Source organism: Saimiri boliviensis, chromosome 10 (assembly GCF_048565385.1).
Source record: "Saimiri boliviensis isolate mSaiBol1 chromosome 10, mSaiBol1.pri, whole genome shotgun sequence".
In the NCBI taxonomy this organism is placed as follows: domain Eukaryota; kingdom Metazoa; phylum Chordata; class Mammalia; order Primates; family Cebidae; genus Saimiri; species Saimiri boliviensis.
The window spans coordinates 109,142,635-109,170,075 of NC_133458.1; the positions used below are offsets into that span (position 1 = coordinate 109,142,635).

Here is a 27,441-nt window from a genome sequence, read left to right on the forward strand (position 1 = left end):
TCAATAGGCAGACACCAATAAGATGGGTACTAACTTTGTAAACGTCTCACAGGGAAAGTCACACACTCTAGCATTAGGATGCCTGAATTCTAGCCCTGGATAACCCTGAATACACTGAACACACTTTGGACAGGTAATTTTCTTCCCTGTTAGATAGGATAGTCTTCAATCTTTGATCTGGTATAAATATAAATTGTGTGTGTGTGTGTGTGTGTGTGTTTACCATTGTATGAAATTTATTCAAATCATTACTAAATTGTCTTATTCAAAGCATTTTTGTTTCCCCAACTCTAGAGGGCCAATAAAACCAGACATCTTTTTAAGGAAGAAGAGAAAGGGGAAGAAGAGAAGAGAGAAGGAGAAGGAAGGAAGGAGAGAAGAAATGGGAGAGAGAATAGAAATAACTCAAAAGGAAAAGAAAAAATAAAACATTGTTTTTGTGGCATGTGGGTGCTTATTAACACAACATAAAACCTCAAAAACAAATATTTTTTAAATACAGTAATACAGAGATATATGAATTTTAAAATAATACTAGGGGCCAGGCACGGTGGCTCACGCCTGTAACCCCAGCATATTGGGAGGCCAAGGCAGGTGGATCACCGGAGGTCAGGAATTCAAGACCAGCCTGGCCAACATGACAAAATCCCATCTCTACTAAAAATACAAAAATTAGCTGGGCATGGTGGTGGGTGCCTGTAATCCCAGCTACTCAGGAGGCTGACTGAGGCAGGAGAATTGCCTGAACCTGGAAGACAGAGGTTGCAGTGAGCTGAGATCATGCCACTGCACTCCAGCCTGGGCAACAGAGCAAGACTTTGTCTCAAAACAAACAAACAAACAAACAAAAAAACCCACTAGGTTAGTTAAACATATTCTTAAAAAGTAAAATCAATATTATGCTTAATTATTTAAATAAGTGGAGGCTATGTTTATCTAAACAGTTTTATTGATAATCTCATAATTATATCTTATCAATTTATGTGATACTTTATCTGTTTATTTTTTATAAAAACCATACTGCTTTTTCAAACGTGATTTTTCTTAAAAACAGAAAAAGATAGGTAAAAGAAATACAAACACTACATGTCATACCATTAAAATTTTCAATTGCTATGTGGCTAATTCATCATTGATGTGGTTCTTTGCAATGCCCTATGATTGTAATAGCCAAAATGTCAAAAGATCAAATTAGTATTTCACTTGTGAATAAGGTGATCCCTTAAATCCGCTACATTTTTGGAATAAAGGTTGCTGAAACCCTTTTGATTAAGGGTACTGAAAAGACAGTGAATTGACATTCAGGGAATCAGGGATATTGAATTGGTAGTACAATATTGATAAAAACCCAGCAGTATCACTAAAGTGCTTATACTACCTGGGCAAGGCACCTAAACTCTAAATATCCACCAAAGACGGGTCTTCCTGCAGTCTCTCAACAGCTTCGTACTTGAGTTTGCAAACCTGAGCTTCCTTTGCAGTTGTCACTGATGGTTAGGGAAAGATAGATACTGTTGCTACACTCTAATCATGATCTCGGCTTTTATCCTGCTCTCTGATTTCTATTTCAGTTACATTTGGGAGGCAAGGGAATACGGGGACTGGCGTGTGGACTCTGTTGTCAGGCATGTTGGAAGATGCCCGTCGGAAGACTGGCTCAGACAGCTTCTTTTGGAAGAGTTATTGAGATAATGCAAGCAGGAGCCCTTACGGTGGCATCTGGCACAAGTGAGGGCCAATAAACATAGCTAAAAAGAAGAAAATTTTCCCTACGACCAAATCTTCTCTTCAACCTGAGCCCAATGTTCATCTCCCTCTCTGTTCCTATCACCTTCCACTTACCTGCCTTCTTCATATGCGCTGAGGTCCTTGAAGCCAGGAGTGAAGCTTAATTTAAATTCATCTCAGTATCTTCAGCTTTAACCTCACTCCCTAGCCCAAATGAGATGCTCAGTGAGGTCTGACGGGTGATTGAATGGATGGATACTGACCAAATATTGCATTCAGCATCCATACCTATTTATTGCCTTCCTGAGGTGAGGTTTCTCTCTCTCCTAGGTGCATTCTTCCCCTCCTCAGAAAACCTAATACCACCTATGTAGTTCCTTTCACCTCTTGATTTCACTCTCAACTTTGACATCCGTGCCTAGTGGGCCTCATTCTGGAGCAGTTTTTAACTCACTAAGAGTGGCTTCATTGCAGCATGACTTTAAGAGAATAAACAACAAAGTTAAAGTAGCTGACAAAGAAAAGTCATGATTTTGTACCATTGTCAGAATAGAGATAGCTGCAGCTGCTCACAGTATTCCCAGGCATCTCTATCCACTAGGGAGAAAGAAAGGAGATTACGGGAGTCGGGAAGAAGATAGAATTGAAAGATCCAGTTCAAGATGCCCTACCAAACTCTCCTAGGCTCCAGTGAGGAGACGCGTGTTGAAATGGAATTGGAGACACACTCAAGGACCTATTTGTCCTTAGCTTCCTGGAAGTAGATATGTTAGTGAAAGTTGCCCAGAGCTAGTCCTGTCTGAATTATCCAGTTTTAAAGCAGTGGCTGCATTTAAGATAAGTGAAGCTTATCTTTTGTTAAATATTTCACAGGAATATGATATTCCAGTACAGGAGATGAGGTCTGGAACTATGTATTATTAACCTCAGGGACTTTATTTAGTAGCTCTGATCTGCATGGCTGCAAGAATTACAGCTTCACATACTTTCTTCACTTTTCACTGCCCCTGACAGAAGGTGCTGCTTTCTGGCACCTGCCACCAACGTTTATTCTGCCCAAGTCTATTTGAATTCCATTTCGTTTTGGCAGACTCTTTTCTGCAAAGCACCCTGCCATTAGCTCTCTGCTGCTTTCAGCTGATGTGGAAAACAAACCATCTTTGGCCTGTACAATTGGCACAGTCATGTCCCTTCCCACCTTGCTTGCAGGGAGGGTGGTTTTTGAGATTTGAGGAAATTTGGACAAGGAAGAAAAGACAGCTCTCTAGGGTTAGCACCATGGTTAAGCCTAGGAGACAAACAAGGAATTTGGAACAGCTCCCTGAAGAGGCAGAGAGTTATAGCAGGCCTTCACAGGATGAGCTGTGCAAATAGGATTGTCTTAAAAAGCAAAGGAGAGGTTGCAGACACTTCAAATTAATCGCTGCCAAAATTGCTTTCCATCATCAGAAGCAGCAGTCATTAGGAATGAAATACAGAGGATTAAATTGTGGGAGGAAAAGGAACAGAATTTTATGAAAAGTGGTATTGGCAAATCACAGAGCTAAAAACTCAAATGCAATCTCAGGTCTCACATCAGGGAATAAGGTTTCTTCAAAAAAAAATGGGCATGACAAAGCCTTATATAAAGAAAACAATCATGTTTCCCCAAATCACTCAGTATTAGATAGATTTGTAATCTTTCACATAAACTTTGGGCTTAAAGAGACTCTACTGGGATGTTTCTCATAGTAGTGACCATAGACCATCTAAATCAAGGAACTTGGGGTGATCTTTAATGTAAATGCCTAAGTCTTTAGAATCCAAATTTGTGAAAGTTAGGCCTAAGAATATGCCATCTTAATAAGTACCCAGGTGGTTTTTAAACCTTCTTTAAAAAGGCTCCTTCTCTTAAAACTACATCCTGAACATAGTAACCAAGGCAGTGGCACATCAGCATGGGCAACACTGTGGGAGTGTTCATTCCGCAGGTGGGGCAGGACCCCCAAAAGCCAGATATGTGCAGTGGCACAAGGATTCCAGAAGCCCTAGAGGTGAACCCAGGTAAGGCCAAATGGTCACCACTTGTCTTGAAATGCAAGTCTCCCTTCTCAGTCAGCTGGTCTGTTAGTCAGGCAAGCAACCCTTATTCCAGGTTTATTATGATAGAAACCGCATTCCCTGCCAGAAATATAGCCACACATGAGATAACTCCACTGGATTTACATTCTTTCATTGAGCAAAGATGTTAAACACATACAATTAGCTATTTAATACAATCTGCCACGGGTGCTGTGAAGCATAAGAGAGGAGCATGAGCATTTATCAGAGGGGATCTAACTCAGTCTGGCAAGTTGAAGAAGATTCTGCAGAAGGGTCAGATAAATCACATACTGAAGAATGAGCAAAGATTAGCTCAGAGAAGGGGGAAAGAGGAGGCAGTATTCCAGGCAGGGAGAAGAGCTGTTGTGAAGGTTCTCGGGGCAAGAAGGAGCTTGATCTGTTTAAGAAGCTAAAAGGAGTCCAACTGGGATAGACAAGGTGCAGGAAGGATCCAGACCTTGTATCATCTTAGGAGTCCATGAGCAGAATTTGAGTACCAGAATATGAAAAACCATTACATATTTGGGAGTGAGAATAATGTGATCAAATACTTATTCTTAAGACTTGGTCAGGCCAGGCACAGTGGCTCACACCTGTAGTTCCAGCACTTTGGGAGGCCAAAGTGGATGGATCGCTTGAGGTCAGGAGTTCAAGACCAGCCTGGCCAACATGGTAAAAAGCCATCTCTACTAAAAATACAAAATACACCACACTGGGTGTGGTGGTTCGCACCTATAATCCCAGCTACTTGGGAGGCCAACGCAGGAGAATCGCTTGAACCCAGGAGGCGAAGGTTGCAATGAGCCGAGATCACGCCATTGCATTTCACCCTGGTCAACAAGAGCAAAACTCCATCTCAAAACACACACACACACACACACACACACACACAGAAAAGACTTGGCTGCAGTGTATAGCATAGCATACCCTGCTGGAATCTAGGGATGGCTACAGATGGAGGGCGAGAGGAAAAGGCTCATGAATAACTCTGACATTCTTGTTTGTGAACTAGGTAGAGAATGACAGTATTCTCTAAGACCAAGAATGATGAGCCAGAGAAAAGTTTTCTGGGTGAAAATCATGAATTGGGCTTAAACGTGTTGAGATGGAGGCACCTGGGAGGCATTAGAATGAAGTCACTCATCAGGCAGTTAGAGCCAAGAACTAAGAGCGGTGAGCTGAGCTGACATGAGCAGCCACAACATGGGAATGATGACACTCAGTCAGGGCCAAAATGACCCCTGGGAAGAATCAAGAGGGAAGGGAGCTCAGGGACTGACTGAGCATGGTAGAACACTAACAGGCAAAGGTCAGGATGAAGGTGAGGTGAGGATGATCAAAGGAAAGTAAGTGATGTGTTACAGGGTCCCCAAGAAAGGTTTGCCCAATAAAAGGAAGTTGGATATAGCGTAGAGATCAAGGATAATGCCTTTTGAAACGTGTGATGTGCTGGTCACCAGCGAAATTAAAACAGGCCTTTTTAGCGGGATGGTGAGAGACCAGCACATATCTGAGTTGACCAAGGCTCACCTGAGAGACAACATATGTCACGGCATGTCTCGAGAACTCTTGAGATGGAAGTTTAGCTGTAAAGGGGAGAGAGCTAGGGAGGTATCTGGAAGGGAATGGTTTGAAGGAAAGCTTTTGTCTCTTATGGTGCTTTGTCTTTAGCAAAAGAAGAGCCACGAACATGAGAAAGATCAGGGTATGGGAAGGTGTTGACAACAGAGGGCAAAGAATTCTTCCTTCAAAGGCAGGAAAGGATTCATCTTGGCAGAGAAGTCAGCCTCATCTGGGAAGAGGGCCCTCCTCTCTCCTGTAACAGGAAGAAAAGATGATGCAGGTGGGAAAGGATGGGAGGTGGATGTAGGGATTTATTCACTCTTATTTTCTCTCTGAGGCAGGAACCCCCTCCTCCAATGGGAATGGGAAAAGGAGGAGCCAGAGGCATGAGGAGAGGGGGCATTAGAAATCGACTTGGCACAAGATGAGAGAGTTGGCCAGGGAATCAGGGTTAGATTTCTGGGCAGTGTTGAGGTCTGTGACTGAGAATCTACGATAGAGCCTGCAAACTCTAAATGATAAAAATGCTAAACCTCCTGGGAAAAAATGAAAACCGTGCGATGAGTAACAACAAATCAGCATGGTGAAACCTTTAAGAGAAGCACATACTAAATGTTGGAGGAACATGTAGGACAGAGTAAATAACTGCTCAGAAGAGCTGGGAGGCTTCCACGGGAGGGACTGCGTAACCAGAGGCTGTGTGAGGGCTGTGCCATGGCCAGTGCCTGTGGGAATCAGCTCTTACTCTGGATCAAGTCAAGTGGCATGAATACACAGAGTGCCCCTCCCTACCACTAAGTGGCCGGGCTGAGGAATCAGCCAGCCAAACTCTCACATTGCCCATGAGTAAGCTCAGCAAGGAAATGGCTCCCCCAGTTCTATTAGTCAGCTCAGGCTGCCAAACAAACTACCACAGTGGCTGAAACAACAGGCAATCATTATCTCACAGTTGTCAACATCAAGAGCAAGGTGTGGGCAGGGCTGGTTTCTTCTGAGGGCCCTCTCCTTGGTTTGCAGACAGCGGTCTTCTGCCTTGCATGGTCTTTTCTCTACCTGTGTGCATCCCTGGTGTCTCTTTTTATGTGCAAATTTCCTCTTCTTATGGAAGAGGACATCTTCAAATGGACATCCACCCATTTGATGTCACTTAGTCTTCATTACCTTTCTTAAAGCCCTAACTATAGTCACATGCTGAGGTAATGAGGGTTAAGACAAACAGAGAGCACGGTTCAGTCCGTAACACCAGTTCACAGCTAGAAAGCCACTGAAAGAGAGAATAGCCCATAAGTTATGATTGCAAACAGAACTCTCCTTTTCCATCACACCAAAGCAGTATCTCCACATGTGATGCATGGACTAGCAGCATCTCCTGAGCTCTCGTTAGAAATGCAAGTTCTCAGGCCCCATCCTCAACTTCCTAAGTCAGAAGATTTGGGGGTGAAGCCCAGTAATCTGTGTTGTAACATACTCTCCACGTCATCATTAAGTTGTGAAATCACTAAATTTCTCAGGAAGCCAACTAGGTAATTCAGCGATTTATGTGTATTCTTTATATCATACTAAGCACTAGATTATTGGGCCTTGGAAAAGTCCTTTCAAAAATTAAAAATTATTTAAAAAGGACCCAAAGGGACTGCAATGGCAGATATATAGCCATAAGAAAGAGGATATATAGAGGCATTGTGCCTGCATGGGAGTTACATGCTGAACGTGCTGAGGGTTTGGGCAAATCAGATAACACCTCTAAATCTCAGTTTCGAGGTTTAGAAAATAACTGTGAGATTATGAATGTCTGTTGTTTAAGCCACTAAGTCTGTTGTGGTAGTTTGTCTGGCAGCCTGAGCTGCCAATACAGCTACAACTTGGGGAAGTCATAATACAACTGGGGAAGTCATTTCCTCGCAGAGCTAACACGGGGGCAAGGCGAGTTTGGCTGGTTGATTCCTCAGCTCAGCAGCTCAGTGCTGGGATGGGACACTGTGTGTTCATGCCACTTGTCTTCATCTAGAGTAAAAGCTGGCCCCCACGGTCACTTGCCATGGCACAGCACTCACACAGCCTCTGTTTACCCAGTCCCTCCTCTGGAAGCCTCTCAGCTCTTCTGAGCAATTATTTACTCTGTTCTACATGTTCCTCCAACAGTTACTGTACACTTCTCTTGTAGGTTTCACCATGCCGATTTGTTGTTGCTCATAGCATGGTTTTCATTTTTTCTCAGTAAGTTTAGCATTTTTATCATTAGGATTTGCAGGCTCTATAGTAGATTCTCAGGAACAGAACTCTCAACACTGCCCAGAAATCCAAATAACATCTCTATACCATCCAAATAATAAAGATAGGAAAGTCTGTTTGCAAACTGGCTGTAATGATTAAGTGAGAAAATCCAGATCGTTTCAAGTGCCTATCATGGTGTCTGATCCGCTTCAGGCAGCTAATAAATAGTTTCTGTCTCCATGAAGTGATGACTTCCACACTCTGCAGTGCAGACACAAGGACAAAAGTGCAGTTACAAGCATCAGTCTTCGTAACTCATTTCTGCGGAGCTACTAGGGTCCCTATGATTAAAAAGTATGTATTTTATATTTTATTTTGCCTTCATCAATCCTTCAGAGAAGCAAGGAGTGAGCTATTTCAGAGCTAGCCCTTGAAAGACTGTTTCTGAAGACATATGGCGTCAGTAGAAAGAAGGGGTGCCCACAGGCAGGTGCAGCCCAGGAGTAGGAATCATAACAAAAGAATAATCTTCGAGGGCACTAGCAGGAGGAGAAAGGCCTTTGTAAATGGTTATTTTAGAAATGAAATTTCTCTAGTGTAGATCACATACACACACCACAAGAAAAGCAACTAAATCCCTTAATTTAGAAGACATTAATGCACACTGCGTTCAGTATCCTGAGCTAATGTTGTGATTAAGTTATACCTACTAAGTAACATAAACTGGGCTTAGGTTGAGGCAGGATGTGTTTTATGGAAGGAATTTGTAGAATATAATAAAATTGGCAAATGTAGGCAATCTCATACCAAATTTGTTTTAATGCATCCTGGACTTACTTGTTATTTGGTGATGAAATACTTAAATTGATTCTTAAATAATATACATTCCAGTTCCCAGATTTGTAATTTGAATGATAAATAAAATTACATTTTTATGTCATATTTTATAATGGTAATAAAAACATAATTTTTCTTTCTTCATGGTTTTTTTCTTAAATTCAAGACACCACTCTTTTCCATATAGCATTAGCTTTTATTGCACATGTTTTACTTCCAAATTATTTACATGGGTTTTTTTATAATGTTCTCCAAATTCAGAACATAAAATTATCATTTTTAAAACAGTTGTAGAACCATAATAAGGAGGAGAAATATAGCCCATATATGGGACATTTACAGCCAATACATTTTCAACATAAATTATCCTAAATTCTCATGATGACAAAATGTTTATGAGAGCCTAATAATCAAATTTTCATTAAATTCACTCTTACATATAAAAGTTATTAACTAATATATTTTTAAAACTGAATGCTCAGAAATTAAACCTTTAGGCAAAATGCTAATAACCAAAAATGAAATAATGGGTATCTCCAGTTAAAATAAATTCTGATGTAAACAGCAGAATGTAGAAACCAATTATGATACATGCAGGGGAATATTACTACATAGAAATTACACAAGCAATTACATAGATGGATTTCAGAGACAAAATACGTATGTAGAGAAAAACAGACTTTTGTACGTACTGTATGATTCCTTTTATATGAAGTTCAGAAACAGGCATAATTATTCTAAAGTGATTCATTCAGTTACCCTTGTGGAGAGGGATTTGATAGGAAGAGAATGTGAGGGTACCTGCTGAATCTCTAGGAATGTTCTAGCTCAGTCTGAGTGGTGGTTACACAGGTGTGTACCATGAAAAAATCCATCTGGTTGCACAATTAACATCTCTGCCATTTACTATAAGATGGATGTAGTTTACAATAGTGAAAATAAATTTAGAACACTATTCTTAAATAAATATGTAACTTATGTGTAAAGGCAAGGAACAACATTGTTACGAAAGAGGAAATACAAATGGCTAATAAATATGAAGAGAGGTTCAAGTTGTGGAAATTCAGTTTAGCTTGTTAGAACACTGTTTCAGTGAGAAGTATAAAGTGGCCCCAAGTGACTCAAACCCTTGTACAATCCCCTCTCCTTGCATGGGAGTGAGACCTTCAATACAATAGCTGTCACTCCCTCAATTAGACTAAGTCATATGGTAAAGGTGACAATACTTTACAGATCTCATTCAGAGCCCTAATCAGTTGCCTATTTTAAATTAATCAAAACAGATTGTCCTGCTCACTTTAAAGAAGTAAACTGCCAGTTTACTTCTGACAGAGCTCCTATAAAATTATTTATGCCCAAGGGTAATGCTATCACTTTAGTATGATTGTGCCTGTTTTTTGAACTTTATGTAAAAGGAATTATATGGTATTACAGAAGTCTGTCATTCCTATAAATGTATTTTTTGCTTACGTAATTTCTATGTAGTAATAGTCTCCTGCAAGTATCATAACTGTCTCTACATTATATTGTTTATGTCAAAATTTACTGGACATATGCATTATTTTCTCTTTTAGATATTAGCATTTTGCCTAAAGGTTTAATTTCTGAGCATTCAGTTCAAGATACACTTCTGAATAATTTTACGTGTAAGAGAGAATTTAAAGGAAATATGATTATTAGATTCTAATAAACATTTTATCATGTATCTAAGCCCTGAGGGTGACTTCTAGGAACTGAGAGCAGTCCACAGCTGACAGCCTGCCAAAAAAATGAGCACCTCAAGAAACTGATTCTGCCAAGGACCTAAACGATCTCGGAAGAGAACGTCAAACTCTAGATAAAAATGCAGTCCTAATAACACTTTTATTCAGCTTCATGAGATCCTAAGCAGAGAACTTGTTGGGCTGTGTCCAGCCCCCTGACCAAAAGGAACTGTGAGATAATAAACAGTCGTTCTTTTAATCTGTTCAGTTGATGGTAATTTATTAATAGCAATAGAAAATTAAAACAAATTTGGGGAACTGGAAATGGAGAAGTGGCGTAACAAATACTTAACAATGTCAGAGTAACTTGAAATCATGGAATAGGTAGTGAGTGAAAGAGTTTTCAGAAGCATGCTATAGAAAAACCTAAATTTCCTTGGTCAGATCATCAATTAAAAAACAACAATTTAAAAAACTTAACAAAATGGTCTCCTGCAATTATGTGGTTACATGAAAAGCAGAATTTGTTAGCAATAAAGTTGGATATTTAGCTAAGGAGATTTCCAAAGAAAAATTGAAGATATTGCCTGGTTTCTAGTAAAATGAGAGAGGAGAGAGAGAAAATGAGGAAAGAAATGTTAAACAAGCAAACAAAAAATAAGTAAATAAACTGACAATTTTGATAACTCTCAGCCTCAGCAGGTTAAAACAAGAAAAGGTAGTAAAAGTTAAGAAAGCTATTGATAACATGGCAGAAAGAAAAAGTTGAATACGTAACAATAGAACCTTCTGCTAAAACCTCAAAAGACTCACAAGCTGCCAGTATTTCGTCACAAAATTGGCCCTCTAAAAGGATTAAGAGGATAGAATGACATCAGCAAGATGGCAGATCAGGAAGTCCACAGCTCCTCTGCCCCCATGGAGACACTAAATAAACAATTACAGACCGACTAAAACCAAGAGCTTTACACGAGCTCTGGAAATTAGTCTAAGATCTATAGCAACCAAGCAAACTCCCAGTCAGAAACAAACAAAACACAATCAAATGGTAGGATAAATTCTGTGCTGTTTCACTTGGCTTTGCTCACCTCTTCCCATATTGGTGGGGTAAAAGAAATGGCCCAATTCCTAATCTCTCCTTCAGGGCAGAAAGAGCAGAGTGCAAATCCTTTTCAAAATACTTGCCTTGCCTGGCTGTAGAGTGCCCAAGGGACTGGTATCTGTCTCACCTGATTCAGCAAGCATGCCAGAATAGAATGTTTGAGGCAATGGGATAAAAAGGTGAGACTTTGGTACATGAAAAAGCACAATTAATGGATTAAAAAGGTAATGAGAATGATTGGAATGAGAAAAAAATTACAAATTACATCTCTAATATGAAATTAATATCTAGAAAACATAAGGAACTTCTACAACTCACCACAACAACGAAAACAAAAACCAACCCCATTCAAAAATGGACAAAGGCCTTACTAGAGGATTCTCCAAAGAAGATATACTAAAGTCAGAAAAAAAAAATGTTAACATTACTAATCATTAGGGAAATGCAAATCAAAACCACAGTGAGATACCACTTCACATCCATTAGATGAATAGTATTTAAAAAGTGGAATAACAAGTATTGGTAAAGATGCGGAGGAATTGGAGACCTAGTTTACGGCTGGTGAAAATGTCAAATGGTGCAACCACTGTGGAAAATGATATAGCAATTTCTCAAAAGATTAAACATACCATAGGATCCAGTAATTCCATTTCCTTTTATATGCTCAAAAGAAGCAAAAGCTGGGTGCTTGAACAGATACCAAGTGGTGCTATCAATTTTCATAGCAGCATTATTACAGTAGCTTAAAGATGAAAGCAACACAAATGTCCATCAACAGATAAACAAAATGTGATACATACATGTAACGAAATATTATTCAGCCTATAAAAGAATGAAGTTCTGTCACTTGCTACATGGATAAACCCTGAAACTCTTACTCTAAGTGAAATAAGCCAGTCACAGAAGGACAAATACTGTATGATACCATTTATGTGAGGTAGTTAAATTCATAGGGATGGGAGGTAGAATGGTGGTTTCCAGGAGCTAGGGATGGTAAAATGAGGAGTTGTTGTCTAATTGGTACAGAGTTTCAATGGGGGAAGATAAAAATTTCTGGAGATGAATGAGGGTGATGGTTAAATAACAATGTGAATGTGCATAATGCCAATGAGCTGTACACTTAAATATGGTTAAAATGGTAAAATCTGTATTATGAATATTTTACCATGGTAAAAATATATATCTTAAATATAATACATAAATACATATATTTATATAAATATGTGTACTATATCATATATATTATAAACACATTCACTAATTAATTTTCCATTTGATATTTTATATTACTAATAAACTTTCTAGATGAAAAAAAATTTTTAAAGATCAAGCGTGTCTCACAGGTCTACTCAACCAAATCAGAGGACCTCTAGGAAGCTTTGTGGGGTGGTTCCCTCTGCTATCTACGCAGAAGCCAAAAAATAGAAAAGAGGTTATTTCAAAAACACCTGGTTTTTGTCTAATGGATGACTATCACTGAAATCCAAAAAAGGTTCGCAAAGTTCTTGAGAAAATGGCTTCATCAGGTGTAGTGCTAGCACTGTCTAAAAAGACCAGGAAAAATACAAAAAGAAAAGAAGACTATAAAAGATATGAAATAAGCCTTACATCTGGAAGAAATAAAATTATGATGATTTATGTACTTAACAGAACCCTCAAAGACATAAAAACAGAAGTCAACAGAATTAAAGGGAGAAATAGGCAATTCTACAATAATAATCAGAAATATCAATACCCAAATTTTGTTAACAGATAAAATAATTTACAAGAATATCAACAAGAAAACAAAAGACTTAACAATCACTACACACAAACTAAACATTACAGACATCTACAGAACACACCACCTATCATAACAGATGAACATTCTTTTCAAGGGTACATGGAACCTCCTCCAGCCTAAACCATAAAACAACCCTAAATAAATTGAAAAGACATAAACCCATTCTGTTTTTTATTGTTGTTGCTGTTGTTTGAGACAGAGTCTCCCTCTGTTGCCCAGGCTGGAGTGCCGTGGCATGATCTCAGCTCACTGCAACCTCTACCTCCCAGGTTCCAGAGTTAGAGACCAGCCTTGACAACATGGTGAAACCCCACCTCTACTAAAGATACAAACCCATTCTGTTTTTTTTTAGATCACAATGAAATGAAATGGGATTTTAATAACAAAAAGGAATTTAGAAATTCACAAATATGTGGAAATCAAAACAACACAACCCAAATAACCAATGAAAGAAATAAAAGAGAAGCTAAAAAATATTTTAAGATGAGTGAAAAATGAAGATACAACATACCAAAACATACAGGATACAGCTGAAGCAATGCTCAGAGAAAAACTTAGCAGTAAATGCTTATTACTATAAATAATGAGAGATCTTAAATTAATAATGTAAACATCCACCTGAAGACACTGGAAAAACAAAGCAAATTAAATCTAAAGCAAGCAAAAAATAAATAAATAAATAATAAAAATTAGAGCTGCATTTCATGAAACTGAAAACAGAAAATCAATAAAACCAAAAGCTGATTCTGTGCAAACATTATTACCACAATTGACAATGTTTCAGCTAGATTAACCAAGAAAACAGAGAAGACTCAAATTATTAGAACTGGAAATGAAAGGTGAAACATCGCTACAGACTTTTATAAAATAAAAGGAATTAAAACTGATTACGATGAACAATTGTATGCCCGTAACATAAAATAGCACAATGAATGAAATAAAACAGACAGATTCTTAGAAAGACACAAAACACTGAAACTGATTTGAGAAAAATATAGACAATCTAATAGGCGTATATCAATTAAATAACTGAATTAATAATAACAATAAAAACCTACCCACAAAGAAAAGCCCAGGCCCAGATGCCTTCACTGGTGAATTCTACAAAACATTGAAAGAAGAGCTAATACCAAACATTTTCAGAAAAAATAAGAGAAGGGAACATCTCCGAACACGAACCACAATGGCAACACAAGACGGACATTGCAAGAAAGGAAAACTGCAGACCAATACCTGTTACAAAGATCCAAAAATCCTCAACAAGACACTAGCACCGTAAAATCCAGTGATATATGACATGACAGGTAGAATTTACTTCAGGAATGCAATGTTGTTTTAACTTCCAAAAATCAAAAATATAATATGCCATGTCAATAAATAAATATGATCATCTCAACAGATGCAGAGAAAGCATTTGGCAATATCCAACACCTTTCATGATTAAAAACATGCCACAATAAGAAATAGATAAGAATTTCTTCAACTTCATGAAGGGCATTTATGAAAACCTAGTTATCATTACACTTTTAATTCCCACGATTCCATGATTAGAAACTCTTCCAGCTCTAGAAATAAAACTGCCCAATTTTGATAATGAACATAAAATCTGAATATGGATTTCTCCAAAAAAAAATACAAATGGCCATTAAGCCTATGAAAAGATATTCAATATCATTAGCCACCAGTGAAATGCAAATAAAACCTACAACGAGATATATACTAAGGTATGTGTCACATCCACTAAGGTGTAATCAAAACAGCAGATAATAACTGGTGTTGAGAGAATGTGGAGAAATTAGAACCTTCACATACTACTGGTGGGAATGTAAGATGTGGTCACTTTAGATAACAGTCTAGCAATTTCTAAAATGATTGAAACATACAATTCAGCAATTTCATTCCTAGGTATATGTAAGAGAAAACACATTCACAAAAAATGTGTACATAAATGTTCAAAATAGTATATTTGCAATAGCAAAAAAACTGGAAATAATCCCAAATGCCCATCAACTGGTAAATGGACAAACAAAAATGTGGTGTATTTGTACAATGGAATATTTGATAATCAAAATAAATTGAGTACTACTGCCCTGCTGTGACATGGATGAATCTCAAAAACACTGTGCTGAATGAAAGAAGCCAGTGACAGAGGGCCACATGTATTATGATTCCATGTAAATAAAATGTCCACAATAGGCACATCTATAAGAGATTGAAGGTGCATTAGGAGTTGCCTACCACTGAAGGGGTGGAGATTTTGAGGAGTGACTGCTAAGTGACACCAGTTTTCAGAGTAATGAAAATGGTTTAAGGTTGATTATGGTGATGAATGCAGAACTCTGAAGAAACTAAAAGCCACTGAATGGTCCCATTCACATGAGTGAATTGTGTGTTAAGTGAATTATATCTCAATAAAGCTGTGGGAAAGAAAATGACATGCTTAACATAAGTATTAGGAAAATGCATATTAAAACTACAATGAGAAACAACACATCTATTTTAATAGCTAAATTACATGTTTTTCAAATCTGATACTATTAAGAGCTAAAGAGGAAGTACAGCAATAGCAATTTCTACAGTTGCTGTGAGGATGCAATTTGGCAAACATCATAAAAGGTTATAACATATTTAATTCTAGTTACTTATTCATGTGCCTGGTGGACTGAAATCTCCAAAGGAAGGCTCTGAGATTTATTACCCTCCACTTCCCTAGAGCTCAGCTCAGGGATCCTTGCTGAGTTGCTGCTAATAAATATGCCAGGAATTGGACTGAACTGGAGCTTCAGTCACACACCTAGAAACCAAATCTGGATTCTATTTAATCATTAAAGCCTATAAAGGAGGCTGCATACAAAGGCTGAAGCCATGATTTGGTCCCAAATGGACAGAGGCTGCATGAAGGCAAAGCCCACATCCAGGGCTTTGTTCAGCCCATTCATTACCAGGCAGGTGCCTGCACATAAGAGGCAAACCACACGGGTAGGCCGGATCGGTTTGTTTGATGAAGGTAAAACAGAATGAAAGGTGGTCATTATTCTAACTGCATACACTGAGAAATTTTAATACTAAGTCAAGTCCTGAAGAAAAGATAAATGTGTCTCATAAACAAACAGCTGTTTTCTTCAAGCCAGGCTACAACTCAAAAGTTTTCTGCCTCTGACCTGTGTTTACTTACGCCCCCTCCCTATACACTCACATCGCCTCACTAACTTCAGAATCTTGCTATTCAACTTTTAAAACAAGGAATGTTGAATAGGGCTGGCGTGATTGTTCCTCCAGCAGAAATGCAGGAAGCCACTCTGTACTTACGGTTGCCAGGCAGATGTCCCGCAGGCCTGTGGTTCTGCAGCTCCGACTCAGTCCCTGCAGCAATGTCAGATTTCTTGTTGGAATCTTGCAAAAGCATCAAAAACACCTTTCAGGGAAAAAAAATCAGCCATGTATTATTTTACGTTTCTATACACACTGCATTTTTTTTCTACTGCCTCAATCGCCTAATCCAGTTGTGACAACATACACCAAACACACCCCATATATTTCATTTAGCCATCTAATTAATTGGCATAACTCCAAGGCTATCTAAGTCTCGGCAAAACAGTTGATAGGCTACCCATAGAATGCAAAGATGAATGAAACTTGACTGTGAACTCCCAGACCCTTATGGGCTGGTGGAGGCTGCCTACGGTAGAGCCGTAGACAGGGAGGGGACAGACAGTAACACAGTGTATCCAATGCAACTCCAGTTTGTGACTCACTGTACCAGCATCCTAAGAATTCAGAGGTGAATCAGACAATAAAATTGCAACGCTCAGTTCCGTTACAGTAGATGGGATCTCAAACATGAATAATCCCCATTAAACGTGTGCTTTCCACGGGCTATGATGTATCATGTCACTAAGGCAGTTAATTAAGTAACTTGCTTGAAGTCACTTCTTGGTTAATAGTGGAGGCAGAAGTCCAACCTCAATTTATTCGAAGCAAAAGACTATGACTAACATAGCAAAAATAAGGTGAGAAAGCAGAAGTGCAAGCAGAGATGAAAGGAAATGAGGTGGGTCGGAGACTTCCAGGCCCTTGAACAGCACCTGGATTCTGGCAGGGATTTATGGAGCGATGGAAAGAGAATCTCTAAAATAAACAGTGGGCAGTGCACAAGAGGCATAAAAGTCAAGGAGACACAGCCCTGCAGCAGCCTGGTCCTAACTGCTGGAGCTCCACTCTGGGCCTCACGTGGCCTGGCTCTGTGTCTGCAGGCATGGGACTGCACCACCCAGAGTGCTAGCTGCCTTGTTGTATTAATAAAACAGGGATGTTGATCACAGTATCTAAAGTTGAGCATATGATGGCTGCAAAGTGCCAGGCACAGACTCTGGAAGCACGCAGTAAGTCTTCTATTATTCATGTGGTTAGCCGAGATTTTCTGAACATCCTCTGTGGGCCATGCACCAAGCTAGGCACTGTGCACTGCCACTCTCTCTGCTTGGCATCATCTGTGCATGTGCTTTCATCACCCCTTCCTCTGCACACATCCGTAGAGATATGGGTCCCTGGCCCCTCTCCAAGTGACTCCTGCTGGGCCAGTGTCACTGTCCATCCAGCTGGTACCTCCTACCCAATGCTCTGGGTGGTGAAGTCCTATACCTGCATGTAGAGAGCTCAGCCCACACTGAGCACCCTGCCTCACTTCTGATTTCTGTAAACACAGTCTCACCATTCTGATTTTTCTAAATAAACAAAAAGGTATTGACTGTCTCTAGATATTCCTGGGGAGCCTCCAGCCATAGGGAAAGATGGGGGAAGGCACCAGAAAGAAGAAGCCATGAGCAAGCAAGCCTTCAGGAGAGGCATGCAATCTCTCTGCGTGGTTAGTTTGCATGGAATCCTACTGAGCAAAATCTGCATGCTTAGCGCTAGTGAAGGGTCAGATGCAGCTACCTTCATGTGAAACATAACCCTTTGCTGATTCTCAGTAGGACTCCAAGGAAAAGCTGCAAACCTTACTACTATTTCAAATAATAACAATAATAAAAATGATTAATAACATTTCTGAGTGTGTGCCAGCCATGTGACCTTGGACAAATTATTTTACCACTCTGTAACTTAGTTTCCTCACATGATAAATGGTAATAAATAAGACATATTATAGGACTGTTGCAAGCAGTAAAGGCATTTATATATAAAGTTATGAAAACGATGCCTGGCATGTAGCACGCTGGCAATGTCTAGGCTTAACAGTAGCTAGATAAGGATGAATAAGTGTAATAGGGTGTGTGTGCTGTTTCATCATGTAATTCTCATATCACTCTGATAAGTACTATTATCCCTGCTTAAGATGTGGATACTGAGGCTTAGTGCAATAAGTCTTCACCTAGTGCCTTTATAGGGAATTAAATTGAAAACAATAGAAATAGTGAGAAACAAGAATTGTTCATTGACTAAAGATTTTCCTTTGCATCTTATTCTAAAAGGAATTTCCATTTAATGGTCACATTTAACTATGACCATATGAAGCATCTCTTAATAACTAAGGCATTATTGATAACAATAAATTCATCTCTCATTTTAAACTGTCCTTTTCTAAGCCTTCTCATAAAAGGCCATAGTTATATGTGGGGGTGGGGGGCAGGGTGAGTGGCTGTGTGTGTGAGTAGGTATGTGTAAACATGTGTGAATGTATATGTACATGTTTGAATGCACACATTTGTGTGCATATGTGTGTTGGAGGGGAAAACAGAATAAGGGCAGAGTTTTTATCCCCAATAATCTCACAGATCAGCAGGAGATACAATCAGTTATGCTACCACACTAGGTATCTGGGTACAATGTGTGAGAATTCTGGAACTTTGCCTGTGAATGGTGAAAGGCAAGTCTAAGGCAATCAGAATGTTATGAGCGCCATCAAGTGGCAGCTCATCTTAACTGCAGGCACACAGTCCAGGAGGCTCTGAGAATTTGAAAAAATGTTGAAGCTGCCCAAGTAAGAGAGAGGGCCAAAAAAGGTTACTGTTTTCAAAAGCAGTATGATATTGATCAAAGATTTAGAGTATTGATGGCAGACTTTGCCTTTGTGATTTTGCACTATAATTCTCACACTGAATCACTCAGATAGCAATTGTAAAACTCTGCTGGGCAAGTATCTCAAGTAACCCTAACATCCAGAATAGAAAATTACCCAGTGCTTTAATGAAAGAAAACTTATGAGAAGGCTCCTAACATTTCACTGAATTCTGGAAATAGAACTTCCACATTATATCATTTCATAGTAAGTCCTCACTTAGTGTCATCAGTAAGTTCTTGGTCACAACTGAAACTTTAAGCAAAAGGATATACAGCAAGTCCTCAAATAATGTCGTCTCATTCAATGCCATTTTGCTATAACATTGATGAAGGAAAAAAATTGTTTTGCTTAAAGTCTTGTTTTCCAAGAACCCATCAACAATGTTAACTGAGGTGAGGAGTTCAAGACTAGCCTGGCCAAGACGGTGAAACCCCATCTCTACTAAAAATACATAATTTAGCTGGGTGTGGTGGCAGGTGCCTGTAATCCCAGCTACTCAGGAGGCTGAGGCAGAGAACTGCTTGAACCTGGGAGGTGGAGGTTGCAATGAGCGGAGATCATGCCACTGCACTCCAGCCTGGGCAACAGAGTGAGACTCCATCTAAAAATAAAATAAAATAAAATAAAATAAAATAAAATAAAATAAAAAGATAAAAAAATAAAAGTTATCATATACTAGGGCTGTATTGGAATACCAAGGTCTTGGACTAATCTCTATGATCCATCTAATTCTACCGCCCTTTCATAATTCAATAATTACTAAATACTGCCGATATAGAGTTGCTAGTGACTGCCAATATTGTTTGGCTAGTGACCCCAGCCTCAATCTTCAAAGTTTGTCTCTCCAATTGCTGCCTCATCATCATGTCACCTTCTTCCCCTCTGACCTTCCTGGATCCCTCATGGATGTATCCTTTTGATTATATCAAGTATACCCAGGTAATTTGGGACATCTTCCTGCCATAGTCCCATGTGGGTAACATTTACAGGCTTCAGGGATAAGGAAGTGGCAATCATTGGGGGATCATTATCCAGCCTATCCTAGAACTATCCCACCATCAGCACACCTTTGAAACAAGGGCTGTTGATCTGAGGTGTCCCTGGACACTAAAGAACAGTAAAAGTCGGCCGGGCGTGGTGGCTCAAGCCTGTAATCCCAGCACTTTGGGAGGCCGAGGGGGGTGGATCACGAGGTCGAGAGATCGAGACCGTCCTGGTCAACATAGTGAAACCTCGTCTCTACTAAAAATACTAAAAAAAAATTAGCTGGGCATGGTGGCGTGTGCCTGTAATCCCAGCTACTCAGGAGGCTGAGGCAGGAGAATTGCCTGAACCCAGGAGGCGGAGGTTGCGGTGAGCCGAGATCGCGCCATTGCACTCCAGCCTGGGTAACAAGAGGGAAACTCTGTCTCAAAAAAAAAAAAAAAAAAAAAAAAAAAAAAGAACAGTAAAGGTCAGCAAGTGGAGTAGAAAATTTTGGAGCCCAACACAAAATGAAAAAAATTCCAATTTCTGATTTCGGTCAACTCATTATCTTCTTGGTCTCTCAGTCTCTCAGTTTGCTTATTCCTACAAGGGGAAGATTAAAAGACATAAGTTATAAAAGCTCAATTCTAGTTCACACTCAGGCTCTGTGACATCCTACGACACCTTGTTATAAACAGAATGCAAAGAATGGGTCACAGCACTCCAGCCGAAGGACTGAAGACATCAGGCTGCATAAGTGCTTAGACCCTGAGGCTGTTCTAAGTTACGAAGACCTTACCCCCAAATGGAGAATCCTCAAAATATTGAATGTATTGTTCTTTTGGGAAAAAAGAAAAGCAGGATGTCACATGAAAAGAAAAGAAAATGGGTTCTCAAATCAAGTACCTGCTTCTTTCCTTCCTCTCTCTTTCTTCCTTCTTTCCTTTTTTTTTGTAAGGAAGATATCAGACTAGGGTATGGGGCCAGCACAAAGTGGCAGCTGGAGTGAGACAGGTTCCCACAAGAGGGCAAATAAGGCAAGAGGAACTAAATGAATGCTGTGTCATTGGATTGGAATTAGAGATGCCATGTGCAGTTGAACTCCCAGTTTTCTATTTATGGACAGAAAGAGAAGCAAAAGTTGAGGTGAATCTTTTGCTTTATTCATGAGGAAGCCTCAGAGCAGCAATATCCTGGTCACTATGGACATATCGAGCAGCCAGGACTTCTTGGAGAAACGGCTGATTCTAGAGCTAGGCCCGAGAAAGAATGGCAATCCTGGAACATCTTGTTTTATTCGAAAGCAGGAAAATGCCCAGAGAATGGAGGCATGAGTTAAAAGGCACAGAAACCAGTGTGACGAACTTCCCACTGACTCAACCTGGTATGATTTGAGCCTCAAAGTAAAGAGTGACCCTATTGAATTGTAACTCATTGAGTAGAACAGGAGGCTATGGGTGGCTCTGCTATAAATAGGTCAATGGGGCAAAGAGAGAGTTCTTCTATACTGGACAATGCCAACTAAAACACACACAGTGAATGATGGAATTAGAAAAACCACTTGGCAAATGTCATAGTAATAATTTTTAATTCTGGTAAGGAATATCAGAAGATGCTGACACAGGTGGGTGAGAAAAGTGGAATTCGGAGAGTCTCAAAATATGTCCTCAAAAAAAATAGAGAAAAGAAAATTAATTTAAGATTAAGTTAATCTTAATCTTAAGCCTGGCAGACACCACTTCCCACTTTACCTGGGATAAAAGATCTCCCCACTAACCATGGGACAGATCAGCCTCTCACAGCAGGCTGGTAGGAGCAGTGGAACACAGCATCGCTCCTGGAATATGCCAGCTAAAAATGCATAACCATCACAGCAAAATAGGGCAAACCCATATTGAGGTGTACTGTGCAAAGTACATGCTCCGGAACCTTCAAAAATATTGAGGTCATGAAAGTCAAGGAAACTGAGGAATTCTTGCAGATCGACAGTGACTAAAGAGGCATGCAACTGAGTGCAGCTTGTGACCCTGGACCAGATCCTTTTGCTCTCAGGTACATGAGGGGCACGATTGAAACTTAAATGGGCAAAGATTATACAAGAATTCTTTTTTCTCAAAAATTGTTCTAAAAAGAGTCAAGAAGAAAAAAAGAAAGAAAGAAAGAAACCAAGCCCTACATCTGAGGCCCAGGCTTTACCTCTTAATGCTGCGTAGGATGGGGCAGCTGAGTTCATGCACCCGAGGAACTGCCCTTCAGAACCTCCTTGGCAAAGGTACAAAGGGAACCCACTAATCAGTATCTAGCAAAGCCACGAGAAAAGAAATTTCCCATCTCATGCAGGCTCTCCAACCTTTCTAAAACATCACTAAACATTTCAAAATTATTTAAAAATGCACTGCTAAAATGTACTGTTTGCATTATGCCAGGAAGTTTTGTCTTGGCTTCAGAGATTGCTGCAAATATATTCCATATGCACAGCCAAGCCTTCTAGCTCTCCGTGGTCCCATCCCACACAGAGTAAACATTGTGACTTGCCAGCATGGTCCTTAGATCCAAGCAACAGAGTAGAAAGTACAAATGCCTTAGTGAAACTGGTGGCTATCACGATTCCATTTTAAATCTCAATTTCACTAGCTTGTAGGTAAAGTTGGAGACCAAAATTTATAGTAAATGAGTCGCAGTTTAGAAATGAAATATGCTTTTCAGCTAAGGAGCTATGCTGGAGAGTTAATTGGCAGGTCCACCTCACTCCTGTAAAGTCATTAGGCAAAATGCAGATGAAGGAAGGGAAAAGCACGCTCAGTGCTACAGCAGCCATGCTAACTATGGATCAATAGCAGACATAAGAAAGCAAGTCAATGCTCGCCAAGTGTGAAGAAACAGAATTGGTTGAGACAGACATTTTATTGCTTCTACCAAACAAAAGAGGGTTCTTCAAAAGCCCCTGATCTTTTTTCAATTTAAGATAACTTTCTCAAACAGCTCTAAATATATTGTTCATATTTTGTTAGGTCTCATACATTGTATATATTCCAGATTCTTTGCCCATCGTTGCCCTTGGAGAGATGATTTCTTTTTTAATATCTGTGTATGAGAGAGATGTGGAAAAGAGAGATAGGCAAAATCCAGTAAATGAATATTTATTTAAGACCTATTATGTGCAAAGCACTCAGTAAATGTAGAAAGTAGAAATTACTGTAAGAAATGGAAGAAACACGTCCTACATCTCCAAAGTAATTGAACAGCTTGCTCTGTTGCTCCTCACTGACTAATGAGGATTTCTTGCTGTTCTGGGTGACTAACAGCAAGAACATGCATCTTGGATTTAAAAAATTGCAGAGGCGGGTTACATGAAAGAATTATTCTTTTCGGAAGGTAGTGGAAATGAAACTCCTCTGTACTTTGATTGGGGTGGTAGTTCCACAATTCTACACATTTGTCAAACTCATAGTGGATTTCACTGTAGAAATTTTACATATAAAGTAATAAACATATATTTTTTAAGAAAAGAGGGCAAAGAGGAGGAAGATTGAGAAATTTCCAAAAGGAATATGAAGGGGCAAAGTACAAATACAAATATTTTGTAAAAGGTGACTACTAAACAGAAATAAAGATATTTAAGGAATATAGGATAATATGATTTGGAACTGTATCATCACCTAAATCTCGCGTCAAACTATAATCCCCAATGTTGAAGGTAGGGCCTGGTAGGAGGTGACTGGACCATGGAGGTGGAATTCTCATGAATAGTTTAGCACCACCCTCCCTTGGTACTGAAGAGCAAGTGAGTGAGTCCTTGTGAGATCTGGTTGTTTAACAGCGTGTGACACCTCCCCACTCTCTCTCGCTCCTGCTTCTGCACGTAAGATGTCTGCTCCCTCTTTGCCTCCCACCTTCCACACAAGGCCTCCCCAGAGGAAGATACTGCTATGCTTCCTGTACAGCCTGCAGGACCGTGAGCCAATTAAACCTCTTTTCTTTATAAATTGCCCAGTCTCAGGTATTTCTTTACAGCAATGTGAGAATGGACTAACACATAACATAAAAAGAATTTTCAGAAGTTATGCTACAATGCAAGGTATTCTGTAACTTTAAAATACAGAGAGACAGGTTAAAATAAAACAATGTTTAATCTGAAAATTCACCACAGCACATGTGTTTTGGATATAAATGGTAGAAAAAATATTGATAAGTCCTCATATTTATGTCACAATCCAGCAATATGTAACTGCACTCAGTGTTAATTGTATGATTTGACCTAAACAAAAACTGTGTGGAAGATAGGGAAGATAATCCTACTGAAGAGATGAGAAAAATGAACTTAACAAAGAGCTCCTAAAACTCAACAATAAGAAAACAGCCCAATTTTTTAAAAATGGGCCAGAGACCAAAACAGATACCTCACTAAAGAATATATTCAAATGGCAAATAAGCATGTGAAAAGTTGTTCCACATCATATGTCATCAGGAAAATGCAAACTAAAACAGCAGTGAGATACCCCTGCACACCTATTAGAATGGCTAAAATCCAGAACCCTGACAGTACCAAATGTTGGCAAGAAAACGTAACAACAGAAACTCTCATTTATTGCTAATGGAAATGCAAGATGGTGCAGGTACTTTGGATGACAGTTTGACAGTATCTTACACAACTAAGACACTCTTATCATATGATATTTCAATTGCAGTCTTAGGTATTTACTCAAGTAAGTTGAAAACTTATGTCTGCACAAAGTTCTACACACCGATATTTATGGCAGCTTTGTTCATAATTGCTAAAACTTGGGAGCAACCAAGATGTCTTTCAGTAAGTGAATAGATAAAATAGACATTCAGCCAAGGCAGTACTATTCACTGTCACGTAACATAAGCTATCTAGCCATGAAAAGACACAGATAAAATTTAAATCCATGTTACTAAAATTAAAAAGCCAAATTGAAAAGGCTACCAGGGTTGTATGATTCCCAATTCTGCAACATTCTGAAAAAGGTAAAACTACAGTGAGAGTAAAAAGATCAGTGGTTGCCAGGGGCTGGGACTGGGGACAGGGAGGAATGACTAGGCAGAGCACAAGAGAATTTTAGGGTAGTGAAACTGTTCTATATCATACTAAAATGGCAGATACATGAAATTATACATTCACCCAAACCCGCAGAACGTACAACAGCAAGAGAGAAGCCTAATGTGCTGGGTGGTGATGTGTCCACGTCGGCTCATCAATTCTAACAAATGAGCCATTCTGTGGGGATGCTGATAGTGGGGGAGGCTGGGGGCATGGGAGGCAGAGGAACATAGGAATCCTTTGCGCATTCTGCCCAATGTGGCTGAGAATCTAAAACTGCTTTTTAAAAATTAAAGTAAAGTAAATGTGGTTCCAGCCGAAGTGATTCATCCAGGTTGCCTCCGACAGGAACTGAGGACACACAAACCCAAGTGTCCATGTTCTTTCTTGATTTCCAGGCCCCTCAAATGGCAACCATGGGTTGAAGAAGATACAGGGCAGCAGGCCAGTTAGGAAACTGCAAATGTGACTAGAAGGTGCTGTGTTTGTTTTGAAGTGATGAAAAGATTGAGGCACATGAAAACGGGCATCTGGGACACAATGCGTGTCATCATTTTGGGACTCTGGCATTTGATCCCGTCACAGACCTTGAGGGTTATCCCCGTGGGCCTAGTAATTGCACTTCTTGGAATCGGTTTATGGAGAAGCTCGGGGACCCTGTTCTTCGGTCTTGTATCATCTCAATGATAAAATTAAAACTCTGGAAACAACCGAAGTACCTTCAACAGGGAGAGGAGGAACTACATGAGGCCACATTTATTGTAAAAGAAATCACATCACCATGAACATCATGATGGGAAAAAATGAAAACTGTTCAAGATAAACATTGTGAAATGGGTAACTCCTGTTTAAAAATGGTATATGCAGTGAGATTTCAAGTCTGGTTTAGAATTCCGGGCATGGAAGGAGTGAAGTACAGCAAGCACTCCACAGGTCCACGCTCTGCAGGGAAGAGAGTGGGGAAGGGGCAGACATCAGGAGGAGAAGCATGGACGCGGGTCTGGAAGAGGCGGGAGGCTGGGCCTGTGGCTGGTGGATGACGGAGAAAAAGGGGCAGCCTCTAACCCCCAAGACACAGCCAGGTTGCAGCTCTGGGCCTTGTCCACTGCATGTGAGTGCCTGCAGGCGGCTTCGCTTGGTCCCAGGGCACTCCCGGGCTGGGCATCCTCCCGGGGTTCCTCATGCAAGTCCCTGTCAAATGGAACGAATGGCATCTGTGTGTCATGTCCTACACTAGGAGTTTCTTCCCTTCAATCCGACGTTGTGGTTCCTTCCATGATTCCCAACCTACAGGTGAGGGCACCAAGGTGGGGAGGTCATTCTGCATGGTCAAGCGTGCAGAGCACTCCCAGCCCGCCCTGCAGGCTCTATCCAGGCCCGGCTCTCTCAGCTCCCCAGGAGGTGCAGGAGGAAACGAGGAAATCTCAGTTTCTACTCGTAGGTGGAACCTATCAGACAGGAAGAAGTCCTCGTGTTGAAGACTGGTAGGAACCCTGCTGCTGGCCTCTGTGGCCACAGTGACAGTTCTTTAAGTTCCAACAGGCTGCAACTTTGCAGAGGCCTAAGTGGAGGTTTACATCGATTTATCTAGTTTTTACTAAAATAACACTTATAAAGGCAATAGTGGCTTTAAAAGAGTCTGCAGATAACGTGAGTAACGCAAGCTCAGCAAACGCGGAACAGCTTTGCTGACACTCTTACTCCTGTGGGCTCTTGATTTTAGTCTCAGATGGACTGAATACTCAGACAGACCTGAAAATTGGGGAGAAAAGAAGGATACAGGCAGGCGGGAAGAAGGGAAGCAAAAAAAGAGAGGCAGGGAAGGAAGGCGAAAAGGAAGGGAATTACTAAGAATACTAACCAAGTATCTTATTCACGTATTCTATGCTTATGAATCAGCCTCTCCTTAAATGTACATTTTACCTTGAAATATTATTTATTGGTCTCTTGTGCTACAATAAACAAAACATTTAAGGTCTAAGCATCTACCCAGGATATAAAGACTCTCCTCACCAGGTTTTTGTTCTATGATGTTTAAATTCATAAAATATTCAAGCAAAATGTTCCACAAAATTTCGTTCTGCTTAATACTAAAAATTAAAAGTATTACCAAGCTTTTCTATTTTATTAGCAACAAGCAAAATGCCACTTATGTAAAAGAACACCACTCTTCCTGACGCATGTGCTTAATTGTAAATCAGTAAACATACATATATTGGGGGTGAACACTCATTATTTCACTGGTAAGTGTGCTTGGTCCATATTGCCACAGGGTCTTCCTTCCTGCCCTGAGAGTCTAGTGAGCTTATGAATATGTTCAATTTATCTATAGAAGATGCCAGA

The 27,441-nt window shown here is 39.8% G+C and overlaps 1 protein-coding gene across 2 annotated transcripts in view; it reads right to left on the reverse strand.

Annotated features, from left to right (window-relative positions):
• Positions 1-27,441, reverse strand: part of ABCA13 (ATP binding cassette subfamily A member 13) — a 427,963-nt gene that overhangs the window by 164,537 nt on the left and 235,985 nt on the right. Inside the window, exon 42 of one of the 2 annotated variants that reach the window (XM_074379707.1) lies at positions 16,322-16,427. In XM_074379707.1, the coding sequence (XP_074235808.1) occupies positions 16,322-16,427 (106 nt within the window). Of the gene's footprint in view, positions 1-611; positions 16,428-27,441 lie in introns of those variants that run through there. The other variant, XM_074379706.1, reaches the window with a different exon arrangement.